Source organism: Lissotriton helveticus, chromosome 2_1, assembly GCF_964261635.1.
Source record: "Lissotriton helveticus chromosome 2_1, aLisHel1.1, whole genome shotgun sequence".
Classification (NCBI taxonomy): domain Eukaryota; kingdom Metazoa; phylum Chordata; class Amphibia; order Caudata; family Salamandridae; genus Lissotriton; species Lissotriton helveticus.
The window spans coordinates 846,963,338-846,978,573 of record NC_136059.1 but is presented as its reverse complement, the minus strand read 5'-3'; the positions used below and the strand labels follow the sequence as shown (position 1 = coordinate 846,978,573).

At 41.9% G+C, this 15,236-nt stretch overlaps 1 protein-coding gene across 1 annotated transcript in view; it reads left to right on the top strand.

Annotated features, from left to right (window-relative positions):
* The first annotated feature begins 10,676 nt into the window (after nucleotides 1-10,676).
* Nucleotides 10,677-15,236, top strand: part of CEP120 (centrosomal protein 120) — a 337,501-nt gene continuing 332,941 nt past the window's right edge. The window contains exon 1 of the mRNA XM_078675575.1: nucleotides 10,677-11,005. Coding sequence (XP_078531701.1) covers nucleotides 10,957-11,005 — 49 coding nt within the window. The 5' untranslated portion in view covers nucleotides 10,677-10,956. The remainder of the gene's footprint in view (nucleotides 11,006-15,236) is intronic.

Below are 15,236 nucleotides of genomic sequence, written 5' to 3'. Positions count from 1 at the left end.
TGGATTTCAGCAGATGGAAGGGCTGTGTTACCTGAGGAGTTAGCGAGTCCAATGGCACGACAGATACATGGTCCAGTGCATTTGGGAAGGGATGCCATGCTGAGGGTGTTCAGGCAGACTTGGTATTGCCCAAAGTTTAGGATTGCAGCAGAAGCAGTGTGTAAGCGATGTGTTACTTGTCAGCAGTTGAACATAGGGAAAAGAACACCAGTTACACTGAGTCACATTGGGAGGTCTGGGGGGCCTTTCAACAGAATGCAATTAGATTTTATTGAGATGCCAAGGGTCAACCGCCTTAGGTATGTTCTGGTGGTAGTATGCATATTTTCCAGATGGGTTGAAGCGTACCCTACACGCAGGTGCGATACACTCACAGTAGCAAAATTGTTGCTTAGAGAGTTGATACCGCGCTTCGGGGTGCCTGCCTCTCTGGAATCGGACAGAGGGACACATTTTAACAGCGAAGTTGTGAAGATTCTTTGCTCTGCATTGAACATTGATCAGAAGTTGCATTGTAGCTATCGACCAGAGGCCTCAGGTATCGTGGAACAGATAAATGGGACGTTGAAATGTCGAATTGCTAAAGTGTGTTCATCAACTTCCCTAAGTTGGCCTGATGCTCTTCCTTTGGTCCTTATGAGCATGCGTAGCACACCCGACAGGAGGACAGGTCTCTCTCCACATGAGGTGTTGATGGGGAGGGCAATGAGACTTCCAACTATCCCCACAGCTGCATTATTGAACATTACAGATGACCTGATCCTGGATTACTGCAAGGGGTTATCTGACGCCATTCATTCTGTGTCTCTTCAGGTACAGGCCGCAGAAGTTCCAGCTTCAAGAAATCAGTGCCACGACTTGTGCCCAGGGGACTGGGTGCTGGTGAAGAAGCACGTCCGGAAGAACTGTTTGGACGTGCGCTGGAAGGGGCCTTTCCAGATGGTCCTAATCACGAACACCGCCGTGAAGTGCGGAGGACTGCCAAATTGGCTCCACGCTTCCCATACTCGAAGAATTCCAGCACCCCTGGAAGAAACAGCTCCTCTCACAGACGAAAATCCAGTGGTGGAGGAAGAATCACAAGAGGGGATCAGTCAAGCTGTGGGGGTGTCTGAAGAAGTTGGGAGTGTCACAGATCCAGAAGAGGAAGGAAAACAGGACGGCAGTGAAACTGAAGTTGCCACTGAGGGAGAAAGCTGTTGTGAAACCAACTCAGAGACAGAGCAAGTTCAGAGTGATCAAGAACTGAGTGACCGGACAAGAAATAGGAGAACAAGGCGTGGAGCGGCTACCTGGCCTGAAAGAAAAATGAGGCCAAGCTTGAAGACAGCTCGTGAGGAAACTCTTGCTCCTATATCCGAAGACTCAGATCCAGAAGAAAGTGCACAAGGGCAAGAGCAGGAAGGTCCGAGAAGATCAAGGAGGGTGCGAGTGCCTTGCAGAAGATACGCTACTCCTGAGTGGACCTACCTCTCTACAGATGTCCTCAGCGGGACGCAGAACTGGGAGGGTGAGGGAAGTGACCCTGACCAGAACTGATCCAATCATCACAGTGGAAGTAAAGTTCCTGTTACCAGGATTGGAGGTCGAAAGACTGCTGACACTCAACATCGTCTATCCTCCTCTCCTGAGCGGAATAAGAAAATTGATCTTTGAGACTGTTGAATTTCCTTGTTGCTGTTCAAGGTGTCCAATACTGGAGGGAGTCCTTCTTCGTATGGAAATATTTGAGCTAGTGGTGGAAGCTCTGGGAACACGCATAGTTTCGGACTATTAAAGACTTTGTAAAGAACTTTGTAAATATTGATTGAAAGATAACCTAGCGCCGAGTGGAAGAAGAAAGAATTAGGGACTTCCCTTTTAGTGGATGGAGAAGGGCTAGGGTTGCCTATTGCTACAGAACTCAGAGACTGTTTCTGCGGAGGGGATTTTTCAGTTTCCAGGAGGTGTGGTTCGAAAGATTGGAGAAGCAAAGAAAAGAGACTTGTGCCGTGAAAGAAAACCAGAACTACACTGTTTTGAGACCATGGAGGCTGGCAACCCGAACCGCAGGGCAAAATGCATAATAGGCACACTTTTAGGGGTAGTGATTTCTCTTATAGTTTTAGTAGTTACTGTATCATATATAGTGGGACATGAAAATGATGTGAAAGCAGAAAAAGAAGCAAAAAGTGTACCAACACAGAAGCCTCCTACGATTGGTAAACAGTGGGAAAGTACAGCGAAAGAAAACGCTTTATTAGATGCTGAAATAAAAAGATTACATGCAGATGAGTCACAGGGGAATTTTAAAACGAATGCTTATGCCAAATTGCTTTATGAATATATTGATGTCATGGAGGCGAAGAACTGCTACGCCTGTATGCAGTTGTCAGCTTCTGTAGATGAAGGCATCAGATATCATCATCTTCCATTGACCTATGGAATCTCATGTAGTTTGTTGCTGAGCATATTTTATGAACGAGAGGGGTTTGAGTATTACTTTTCGAACTTCGATTCAGTATTGCCAGAGGTGCCAAATTATAAACACCTAAATAAGTGGGATTATTATAAGTGTGAAGACAGGTTACAGAAATTTTTCATTCCATGGAAAACATTAGATACTTCGCATGCTCAAAGAAATAATTTGACTTGTAAAGTGTCAGAAGTTGAGAAAAAGTTTATAGGGCAGGTGGATGATCGATATAGGAGACAAAAGATCCTAAAAGCTTCAGGACAATGGAAAACAGATTGGACCCGGGAAGAAAGAGAACACCAAAGAAAGGGTAGCAGTGGTCCAATAGCTTTAGATCGGGAGAAAAGGGGAGAGCTATGTATACACAGAAGTCAAACATATTATGAGAATGTGTTTGTAGGAGAAGTTCATTGTGAACATGCTTTCCAATTAGAGTACTATTCTAAGGATTTCCTGAAGGAAAGGCAGGTGATCCCAAATGTGTATTTTGTCTGTGGAAGAAATGCATATGTGAAACTACCAGATAATTGGTATGGATCATGTTATTTAGCAATTGTCTTCCCCAAAATATACCATGCTGAGAACTTAGAAACCAAAAAGAGAGAAACATCAGCTAGAGGAAGAAGGGATGTAAGCGCTGAGGAGGTAGTTGGAGATGTGTTTGGTGCTATGTTTCCTATTTTAGGGATAGCACTGAATGATGTTAAGATAAGAAGATTGGCAACAGTTGTAGATAGGTTGTCCGCCAGTACTGCTAGATCTTTAATGCTGGTGGAGGGAGAGATGCAATCGATAAGGGCAATGGTTCTTCAAAACCGACTTGCTCTTGACGTTCTGTTAGCCAAAGAGGGCGGAGTCTGTAAGGCTTTGAAGGTCCAGGAATGTTGCACTTACATTCCAGACAATTCAAAACCTCTCGAAAAGTACATTCGAAACATTACTGAAATACATAATGAGATAGAAGATTTGACGAAGGTAACAGTGTGGGAAAAGGTAGGTCAAGGAATGGGTAAAGTTGGAGGTTGGTTTGCCAATCTGGGAAAGAATATCATTTGGTACATATTGAAACCTATCATCATAATAGTGATTTGTATAATCACTTTGTGGGGATTGGTGAAACTGTACAGATGGTATAGAGCAAACAGGTTGCAAAGATCTATGCGAGAGCAGGGGAGGAGATTAGCTGCGATGCAGGAGAATCAGTACCGGAGTCTGAGGGCTCTAGAGGAGATGAAACGAGGGAAGATTGCAACGACTTCAGTTTGATACTCTGTACCTTAGCGAGGGTGTTGTGATGATGATGACTACTGTAAGTCATCAAAGGGGGGATTGAGAGAGCACAAATCTGAAATTGTAGAAGTGCACCATATTTACAAGCACGTAATATTAGTTTAGTGTGGAATATACAAGAGTGTCAACTTATATAGAGAAAATATATACATGAGTGTTTAATTAGAATAGAGATGCATATGTAAGTGTGAAAACTAATGTAGAGGTTGTAGAAATGTTAAAATGATGTTGGAGTCACACGTTAGATGGTTGAGAGAAACGAAACGTAATTCTGCAAACCATGAAAATGTGTAGGCCACATGGCATTTCACCAGAAACGAAAGATGCTGCTACACTTTTAAGTGACTTGGATTCTAATGTCATTTTACTGCAAAGTATTATTAACCATAGAATTGAAGTATATGTTTTATATAGATGTGTTATATTTTAGTAATGTGTGTTAGTTAAAATACTGTTTAAACAAAGAAATTTAATGTGCATATTGCAGAGGCCCGTTTCATGTAAGTCTAGTAGGCCTGAATAGATAAAGTCACTACTTTGATCTGCATGAGCTCGTTAAGGAGAGGTCGCACAGAGCACGGACGATAGGTCTGTTCAAAGATGTTTTATGACTTCTAGATATGGCAGATGCTGGAATTTGGGGCCTACCGACAGAGTGTCTGTTTGCAGGTGCAAGGGAGACTTAAATCAGAAATAATGAATAGGCCCTTGTTCAGAGGCGCCAGGCACAGGCCTGTAGGAGTCTTCAGGAATTTTAGGGGGTACCGCCTGGTCGGAGAGAAGCCTGGGAAGCAAGGTCAACTTTAATGAAGAGTCCCGAGGAGCACCAGCACGGAATTTGCCGCTCGAAACTGCACCACGTGAGAGGCGTCTCAAGGGGCGTTCCTATTGGAAATGTGATTTTGTATTAGGGAAAGCACCCCGGGGTGGAGCTAGAGCAGATGATATGAGGAGCCTAAGAGAGCGGATGGGTAGGCAGATAGAGAACTGAAAGACTTCGACTTTGAGACAAAGACTAAGGGAAGTGTGTGATCTTCTTTGGAAGTCACCACTGCTGACACCTTTTTAGGTAAAGATCTTGTTAAGTAGGGATGTCACTTAGTCTAGTGTAGGGACAGACTAACCTGTATTTTTTTTCCTTTCTGTAAATGACTCTCAAGTTGCAACTCACAGCGATTCTTGCAACTCTCATGGTATTTGAGATATTTTTGATAATTTCCTTTTGCCGATTGAGAGCATTCAGAGAGTACCTTTTTATATTGATACCTGTATATCTTTTGAATCTTATTTTGAGATGTTTGTATCTCCAGATACTTTTGGCTTTACAATAAACTTTTTAACCTTTTCCAGTGGTAAGTGGTTCTTTAGAGTGGTGTAAGTTCTTTCTTGACTAACCTAGTAGTGGATTGCCTTTTACTCAATGACAGGTACCAACGATTCAGTCGACCTGAGCTGGGATCTGGTAAGATAACAATAGACCAGAAATCCCGCGTTATCAATAGCCAAGGGTGGAAAGACAAGTGGGGATGTTAAGGACCTCTTCTTAGATGCAAAGACATGGGAGGAGCACTTTTCTAAACTTCATGCCGATGATCAAACAGTAGAGACACCTCGCTCTATACTAGTGGTTCCCAGCTCAAATACAAATAACTTGCAATTTAGCCTGGAAGAAACACTTTTAGCAATTAGAGCAGTTAAACCAGGCAAAGCCCCCGGGCCTGATAAAATACCGGGAGACTTATTGAAACCCGACATTAGTGTCTGGGGCCCTTATATTAACTATCTATGTAACGCAATTGCGGGGGGTTCGCCAATAACAGAAACATGGAAAGGGGCGGAAATCGTCACAATTTTTTAAAAAAGGTAATCGTGGTGACCCTGGAAATTATCGACCAATTCGTTTAATCGATATTTTACAAAAAACTTATTCTAGACATATTTTAACGAGACTAAACCACTGGCTTGATGAAAATAAGGTGATTTCAAAATTCCAGGCGGGATTTAGAATAAAAACGAGCACAATCGATCAGGTTTTTAGATTTCTATGTTTATGCTGGAAATACATAAATATAAAAAAGGGCCACTTGTATATAGCTTTTGTAGACCTTAAGGCCGCTTTCGACCTTGTACCTTGGAATTTATTTTGGGAAGCATTAAAAAACCAGGGCGTTCTTGCTGAGCTCCTGAAGTAAATAATAAGACTACACGAGGAGAATTTTGCCAAAGTAAGATGGGGCCCGAGGGGGGAATTAACAGAGGCAATTCCGGTTAGACTGGGAGTACGTTTAGGGGTGGGGGTTGGCACCGTGTTTTCACTTTATGTTAACGACATCCCGAGCTATCTACTGGGCTGTGCACACGATTCTCCCAAGCTGGGCGGGGATCCAATGCCAGCCCTTTTATTTGCTGACTATACCATTGTGATATCTCAAACCCCCAAGCGTCTACAATCTTTATTGAATTCTTTTAATATATATTGTAATGAAAAGGGCCCTGAAATAAATTCTGGCAAAACAAAGTACATGGCAATAAATCCACATAAGTCTTTTAAACAGAATCTAACTATCAGAGGCCAAAAGTTAGAGTATGTACACTGTTTTAACTATTTAAGGATAATGTCCTGGAAACAGCAGCTGGAAAAAAATAAGATTGTCCAACTTTAAAACTCGTTCACAATAATAAAGATGCATGGGAGTAGTACCTCCTAATAAGCATATACATACCTTTGTCACCAAGGCCCTTGACATCACTGCCCCAATTCGCACCACGACCAACGCCAGGAGAACAAAAAAAGCTGCTCCCTGGTTCAGTCAAGAACTTCAAACCATGAAGACGGCCTGTAAAAAGCTTGAAAGAGCATGGCGCCAAAAATTTTGCCCAGAAATTAAGGCCCAGTACAAAATAGCGCAAAGAGTATATAACAAAACTATACGCCTGGCTAAGGCAGCTCACTACCACACCCGCATTATGGAAGCAGGAAACTCCTCTAAGGAACTTTACCTAATATACAAAGAAATATCCATAGTGGACGCGAATCCCTCCCCCCAAAACGATTCTGTGGAAACTTGTAACAAAATTGCCCAGTATTTCTCAGGAAAGATCGCTAACATATATGCCAGCTTTTCCACTAATATAAAGCCGGCTACTGAATTTACTGAAAATGACAATCTCATAAGTACTTCAGAGTGCCTAGGATCATTCCACGTTCCTCCCCTCGAAGCATTGGCTAAAATGTGCAAGAACATCAAATCAGGATCTCCTCGAGACCCTGCACCCCCTAAAATCCTAGCTGAAGCCTTCCCTGCACTAGAACCCCATTTTAGACACTTGCTTCAAGTCTCCTTCTCCACGGCTCGCTTGCCTATGGAATGGAAACAGGCTGTAGTGCTACCGATTAAAAAAAAGCCGAACATGTGCCAAGACATATTGGAAAATCTTCGCCCAATATCTTTGCTACCTTATCTTGCAAAGTTAGCTGAGAAAATTGCTAATGCCCAACTCATGGGTCATCTAGAAACCCACCATATTTTTCATAGATCTCAATCGGGTTTCAGATCCAATTTTTCCACAGAGACAGCTCTCCTGAGGGCTACTGAAACCCTTCGGGAAGGAGCAGATGAGGGTAAGACCATGGCTCTCATCATGCTGGATCTCAGTGCCGCGTTTGACACTGTAGCGCATTCAAACCTGCTACAGTGTTTAAACAGAGCGGGAGTCATCAATAAGGCACTGGGATGGCTGAAGGCCTTTCTGATCAACAGGAGCTTTCAAGTCCAAAGAGGGACTTTTCTCTCAGACAGTGTGATGCTAGAACAGGGGGTACCTCAGGGCTCTGCCCTGAGTCCCACCCTGTTCAATTTGTACATGGCTCCCCTGGCAGAAGTGGTGCAATCGTTCGGCGTGGAGCTTGTCTCTTACGCCGACGACACGCAACTTCTTATATCCCTGTCACAAGCCCCTTCTCTGGAAGCAGATAACTTCAATGCTTGCATGAGTAAGCTTGCCACTTGGATGACAGAGCACTGTCTAAAACTCAATGGCACTAAAACGGAGGTTATTATAATCGGGGGCAATGAGGCAAAATGGACAAAAGAATGGTGGCCCAACTGTTTGGGTCCTCTGCCTACTCCTAACCGGGAAGCAAAAAATCTAGGTGTCTGGGTAGACAACAAGTTGTCTTTTGATAGCCACATCAAGAAAACAGTAGGCAAATGTTTTGGAGTAATGAAAACGCTCAACCGCACCCTTGACTTGCTGCCTCTGAACTCCAGACGCACCATGACGCAGGCACTGATCACATCCCGTATTGATTACGGGAATGTGCTGCTCGTGGGCACCTCTGCTAAAAACATCAAGAGATTACAGGTGCTACAAAACTCTGCAGCACGCCTGGTGTTAAGGCTGCCTCGCAGAGCCCCCTCGAGACCCTCTTTAGCATCCCTCCATTGGCTACCTATTAGCAAGAGGATTGTTTTCAAAGCTCTACTATGGTGCCATAGGATAATCAACCAAAAAGCGCCGGCCTATATGTCGGATCTGGCATCCCTGTATGAACCGAACAGATCCCTCAGATCTAAAGGAATGGGCTTGCTCAGAACATCTCGCCCCAAAAAGGCCAGAATGGGAGGCAGATCCTTCCGTTCCCTTGCAGCCAAGCACTGGAACCTCCTTCCTACGGACATCAGGCTAGAGACTAATGAGGCCTCTTTTAGAAAGCTGCTGAAGACCTTTCTATTCACTGCATAATGGTACTCCTTTTCTCTCCTCATAATATGCTCTCTCCACAGCGCGGGGACACGCCGGGAGGCGTCACCAGGCGCTTTATAAACCCCTTTAAACTAAACTAAACTAAACCTCAAAGGCAATGACTCCTGTTCAAGTACAAGCGGCTTTGTTATATGGCGCTGAAATTTGGGGACCACATTGTAAAAGGACCTTTGAATTGGGAGAAAATAAATTCATTAGGAGGGTGCTGGGGTTGCCAGTGAGAACACCATTAATGCCCTTCCTAATGGACTTAAATGTCAAACGCACGGATCACCACTCAGTACTAAGACCCCTATTATTCTGGGTGCAACTCTGGTCAACTCCTGAATTGACCAGTTATAAAGAGGGTCTCCAGGAGATTTTAGGAATTGACAAAAGTAGGGGTAGTCCTTTGGTAAAACATGTCTCCTTTTGGTTCGAGGAATTAGGTCTGAGACATTTTTGGGAAGCACCGACACAATTGACCAGGTGTAGCAAAAAATTGTTAAGAGCCACTTTCCGGACCTGTATTCAAAATTATGTGTTATATAGTGCAGGTAATGGCACACTGACATCGAAGTTTCTCCTATTCAAGGAATAGCCAAATTTGAAACTTTCATGGATGAGATACACCCTCCATTGGCTAAGGCCCTGTATATGAAGTTCAGGTACAATGTATTAAACATCAACGCAAATACATCAAATTGGGCAGTAAATAGGAATAGAAATAACAATGAATGGTGTGCATTATGCCAAAATGCCTCAAAGGAGAACGATTTGCATGTATTATTCTTCTGCTGTGCATATGGCAAAGCAAGGAACAAATGGATTAAACCAATTTGCCATAATCTGAACATCAGAATCTGCACTGAGGCAGAAAGAATATTGAAAACAAATACATCCCCAAAAATTGTTTTTAGCATTAGTAGGTTCTTATTCAATGTGAGTCTCATAAGAGCTAAAGGGGGATTGACATTTTAAATGAGTATTATAAGATCCCTAAGGCCCACACGCCAACAGTTACTGATGAAAAAGAGTAAGAAATACTGATTTTATAACAAAGTGTACTGTCCTATTTAAAAAAAAAAAGAAAATGTTGTTTATAAGCTTAAATCTATGGCCTAAATTATAAAAATGAATTAATGCAATTGTGGAGAGCTCTGGAAACAGTATGCCTTGTAGAAATAATGTTGTTGTTTTTTTTTTTAAAACCATGAACAAGTATGAATTAGATTAAGAAAATATGAATTATTAACCAAATGTACTGTTCTTTTAAAAACCTCATGTCTAGATTTTAATTATTTAAATATTTTAATAGGATTTTTTTTTTTTTGGTTGGTATGGAAAATGCATTGATGATCAGGATTACCTGTTTTCACCTTAATTTGACATTTTTTTCTCCCCTTCCGATGTTAGTATTGACATATGTATTGTTTGTGTATATTAATGTAACTTTTATGGTTTTATTTTGAACCGAAATAAAGAAATAAATTAAATTAAATTAATTCTGTTCCTCTGCAGTCTGCAACACTTCAGTGCCAATGAGCTTTACACCGGTACACTCTTCTCGACGCCATTCAAATGAACACCACTCTACGCAACCCAACTTTATACACAAAACTCTAGTTTATATGACACTCTGCTCCACTCTTCGCCATTCCACTCTACGACACTGCATGCCATTCTACTCTAGCCACTAACTTTTAGCCACGCTGGTGTACAACATGGCTAAAGCATATTGGCACAGCCAATAACTCTTGCAAAGGCACGACCTATTGACTTTGCCAATGCTTGTTGGAATAGGTTGCTGTTTTCCTCTCAACGCTGTTTCGCAACAGCAGTCAGTACAGTCTTTGTAAAGCTCGATCCTTAACCTATCACATGATCTTTAACAAACTAAATACAGAGAGAAATACTTTCTTCTTAATCTTCAAGGCATTACATTGCCATTAGAATTTAATGAATAGATTCACACTGTTTGACAATGTAAACTATGAAGGCGATCAAATACAAATAAAAATATATTTTTCCCCAAAGAGTCAATAATGCAATGTTATAATACATTTGCGTCTAAATACACTGGTGGAACTGCTAGTAGTATGTCTAATATCCTTATCCGTTTCAAGATGGCCGATCTATTCGTTCGAGACCTACAAGAACGTGAACCGTGGAGGCTTTGAAATTCAGTCCTTTGTCCGTTTCAATTGTGCTGTGGCTCAGTTCATTGCTACCTCCGCAAACTGCTCCCTATCTCCCAGCGACTGGTTGCTAGGCGGAATGTGATGCTTGCTGTTTAAAGAGGTGAAGTGGCGGTAAATGGTGTAGCATCGGCGGGGTAGACCAACGACATTTGCATCTTTAAATCCGCAAGAAGGACTCGCAACCCGGCAATACAGGGGAACCACGGCACCTAGGTGTCCAGTACAGGTTGGCAATCCTGGAGGACCCCATCACGCTCAAAAGCGATGGGTTCCAAAACCGACCCCTTACTGATCGTGGTCTCCATTCTGGAAGGTGGGTGTGTGACTGTCACGGCTTACCATATGGAGGTTCTGATTTCGCACTCGTATTTGTCTGTTTTGATTACTAGTTTGATGCTTGCACCATTTCAAAACTCTGCTAGTGGAATGAGTTTCAAAACAATACTTCAAGGTATTGCTATTCTAGTTACAGCCTTTGAAAGAGTGTAACCCCGTATATTATGCAACGATCAGCCTAGAACTCAGGCACAGCAACGTCTTAACTCTTAATTTGTTGTTTTTTAGAAAGGTTCCAAACTGATAAGATACCGTAGTTGCATTGCCGAGTGACAAATTAACAAAATAATCTTACTGGGAACCCTGTGCACGAAGCTGCAGTGTACAGGGCTTTGAACGTTGGCAGTGTGCCTTGTGAAGCCAGTTCTAGTATGCAAAAGAAATGTACATCCTTGTATTTATGGATTTTTTCATCACTGGGTACTTAAGCTAGCTAGTGTTTCTGTTGTTAAAACACTTTTCATTGAAGGATCCTTTTAGACATCGCAAAGAGCGTACATCAGGGTGAAACATTATTGCCCTAGGAGTTAACCTTGACCAGGATTGAAAATCGATTCACTAATTAAGAATTCTTTGCGTTGCTTATAATGCCTTTGAAATACATGTTTCCCTCCTCAAATTGTAAGCAAGGTGTATGTAGAGCTAAAGAACTGTCATTTAGTTGCCAAATAAGTGTCGTATTCCTAATATAACTGTAATAATTACCACCCGCAAAAGCGAGTAAAACAGCCAAACCAGTGTCTCAATGGATCGTATATCCTAGATCTTCGTGAGTTGGAGAATATCTCTATGAGAAGAGCTACACCCTCTACTAGTGTGTTATAGATGGTAAAGTCTTATACAGCTACCCAACAATCATTTGAATTGAAGAAATTCACATTTCTTTAGATTCATGTCAATTTAGTAATCACCTTAGCATGTACTGCGTTAGGTCTTTACATTAGGTTCATATCCTTGTCAAGTAAAGAGGACTCATGATTTATTTTTCCTCAAAAAGTGCAGGTTTTTGTTACTGTTGACTTCTAGGCAAATTTTAGCATTGGTTCTGGATCGTTGTTAGATCATCGTTAACACCACACTAAACTAGTCAAATACGATTTTTCATGAGCACATCTTCTAAAAAACAGAAACACACTGACGCACTTGAGGTGCAGGCTAATTCTACCGGAAACTTGCATATTACTTTTTTCACCACAAAAAATCGAGTTTTTTTTAGTCAATGGATGTAAAACTGCGGTGTTTCCTGGGTTTTTAACAGGTACTAGGATGGGTAGAAACCAGAAACGGATCCGAGTCAAAATTAATTGATTGCTCATGTTTTTTAAAAGAAGTTTCGATTATTACAACAGATCTAAACTGCTACTCAAACGTGTCTTGCAAAATACGTTTTTTAATATCATTGTTTGATATGTCAAATTGTGTGTGAACATACCCAAAACGTTTGCATACTCCTATCACGGTGATTGATAATATTGATCAGATTTATACCTTTTGAGAATATATTTTTGTCATGAAGCGTTGGTTTGAATTATGATAATTGAATTCAAATTAAGGTCTGAGCTGTTAAGTATTTAAAGTAATGATGATAGTCCATGATTTTGAAGAACTGAAATCCTGACTGGCGTTGTCATTTTATGTGGAAGTGTGGGTAAACGCTGGATTAATCACAATGCTGACAGTATCGTGGTTGGGAATATGTTCTGGACTTTCTGTTTCATGTTACTTTGCAAAGTTCTCTCTTTGTTCCTAGAACATGAAGCACTGTGTGTGCGCGATAGCCGGGTGCCATAGTGCCATTGTGGAAGCATTAGATGATATATCTCCTGTCAACTGGTAACTCTTGGAGGAAAGAATTCTCAGGGTGAATGGTTTCACAGCAGAATTTGGAGAAAAACAGAGCTGTAAATATTTGAAAGATGCTGGAGCCATCTAAACTACAGTTAGATAAAGGCAATGAGAAAAGCGCATTCAAATTACAGAAATCCAAGTAGAAAATGTTTAATTGAGAAGATTGACAATAGTACCCTGACTTCTAAAGAGCTCTTTAAAATAAGAGCTCGCACAACCTGAAGTGTGCCTCAGCCATTCCTGCTTGTATGAATTTATATGAGACAGTTTTCTCACTTGCAGTATAAGATTTTAAATATTTTTTAAGACCTTTGTAACCATAAGGAAACCCTGAGGAAAAGACTAGTGGACCAGACTCATTCAATGACATTACCATTCAGGAAGTGGAAAGTACTATATGCCACCTCTGTTAAAGGTCACTTGACTATACATGCCCTGTACTGTGGCCGAGTGAGGATATTACCGTGCTGCTGCACCGGAGTGTGTGCACATGGATCCCAACCACCTAAATTAAGGGGGACTGTTCAAAAAGAAACTGGATCGACCTTTACCACTCCCTCCCCACCCCCACTGATGAACGATGACGTTATGTGGAAGAAACTAGAAAATACGGTCTCCTCCCTGTTGAACCCTATTTTACACAAATTAACCCAGATGGAAGAGAGATTAACCCAAATGGAGTCCCGGACCGCAAATAACTTCCGCTCTCAGGAATCTTTGCGCTCTGGAAATGTCCCTGGTTCTGGTCCAGAATTGCACTCGCAGGTGGGGACCCATTAACTAGTATCTGAAGTTGAGTGCCCCCACCTAGATCAGATACAAATTAACTTGGGCCTCAACAAATATTCAAAAGCTAATACTCCTACTACTCCCCCCCCCCCTCCTTACACAAATTCCCTCAGTACAACCAAATGAATATTCGGAGAATCCACTGGAGGAGGTAACACAAAATCTACACAGTAAACAGTAACATTTTATTTGATCCAGACCTCAACTGAGATCAACAAATACAAAATTTAAATGATTTAAGAAACTCATAAAAATGCTTATCTAAAACACTTTTGCTTTTTAGAATCACTACAAGATGGTACAGTAGCAAAGTTCAACCACCTACTCAAACAGCATTAGATCGAATTTGATAAGATAAAATCTTCGGATTGTGCTTATAATTTAAAACCGCTTCAAAAAGCTTTTTAAGAACTTAAACAGAGTATGGCAACCATATTCATTAACCGGATAGTTACACAATGTAATTAAATCTTGAGCAGAGAAAGCGTTATACTTTAATTGGATTGGGATTATGTAACGTTGGCGGGCCATAACTATGCTCACACTAGGACAGATTAATAAAACGTGGAGCAAATCTTGTTGGCCACCTTTGCAAAGTTCACATAAACCTTTAGGGTTATTAGTACCATCCCAACTAGATAAAAAAGTGGCTAAATCTACACCTCAGCACCGTTCCGTCCAGTCTGGTGGCAACATCACCAGGGGGCAGGGAGGTGGAGGGAGGACCCACTGAGGCGGGAAAGACTCAACCCAGGAGCCATTGTTACTTTGTATTAGACCTTGCATCTCCCTCCGGCAGCATCCCGACTTGTATTGGTGTTGGCAAATGTACCGCATTTGAGGGAGGATCAACAAGAAACAATTGACCAATTTATGGACAAAGCCCTTCACTGGCTGATGTGTCACCTAATTCATGTGGGGGAAGGGTCAGTCTTTTGTCTACTCATATTTTTATGGCCAGAAGGATAGGGCGGCTGGGGATTTCGAGGAAAGTAATACTGGGTGAATGCGTGGTTATAAATTTCAACAACGAACCTGTAGTTGGATCTATTTTAGCGTAGCTATACAAAGTCCCACCCAAGGGCACCCAGATTATAGCCTTACCCCTGGAATACTTGTGTAGGCCCCACTCCCGATTGCGTTAGAACATAGAGGTCAATTGAGGGGCCCTCATTCATGGCTAAATCCGACAGGACACCCTGGAATCCCTGGTGCTACGGGCATTAGGTTGGAGAACAGATTTGCCCCCCTCATTGACCTAGAAGAATGTGACTGAATACGCCTAGTAGTAACTAAACCTCAAGAGGGCCGTGACTGTACAGGATTTCCCCCTCATCCATGGCAGTCCAGAGAGAGATAATACACAGATGGGGGCAAATAATACACTCTTAAATTAGCATCTTTGAATGTGGCGGGCATTAGCCAAAAACTAGGTTTGAACATTGGCAAAAACTTTGGTAAAACCATGATATCTCATGCTTACAGGCGATATGGTCAACGGATCCCATTTTCATAAATGGATACCGCTCTTATCAGACACTGGCTCTCCATCAGTAGCAGTTAGGGCCAAG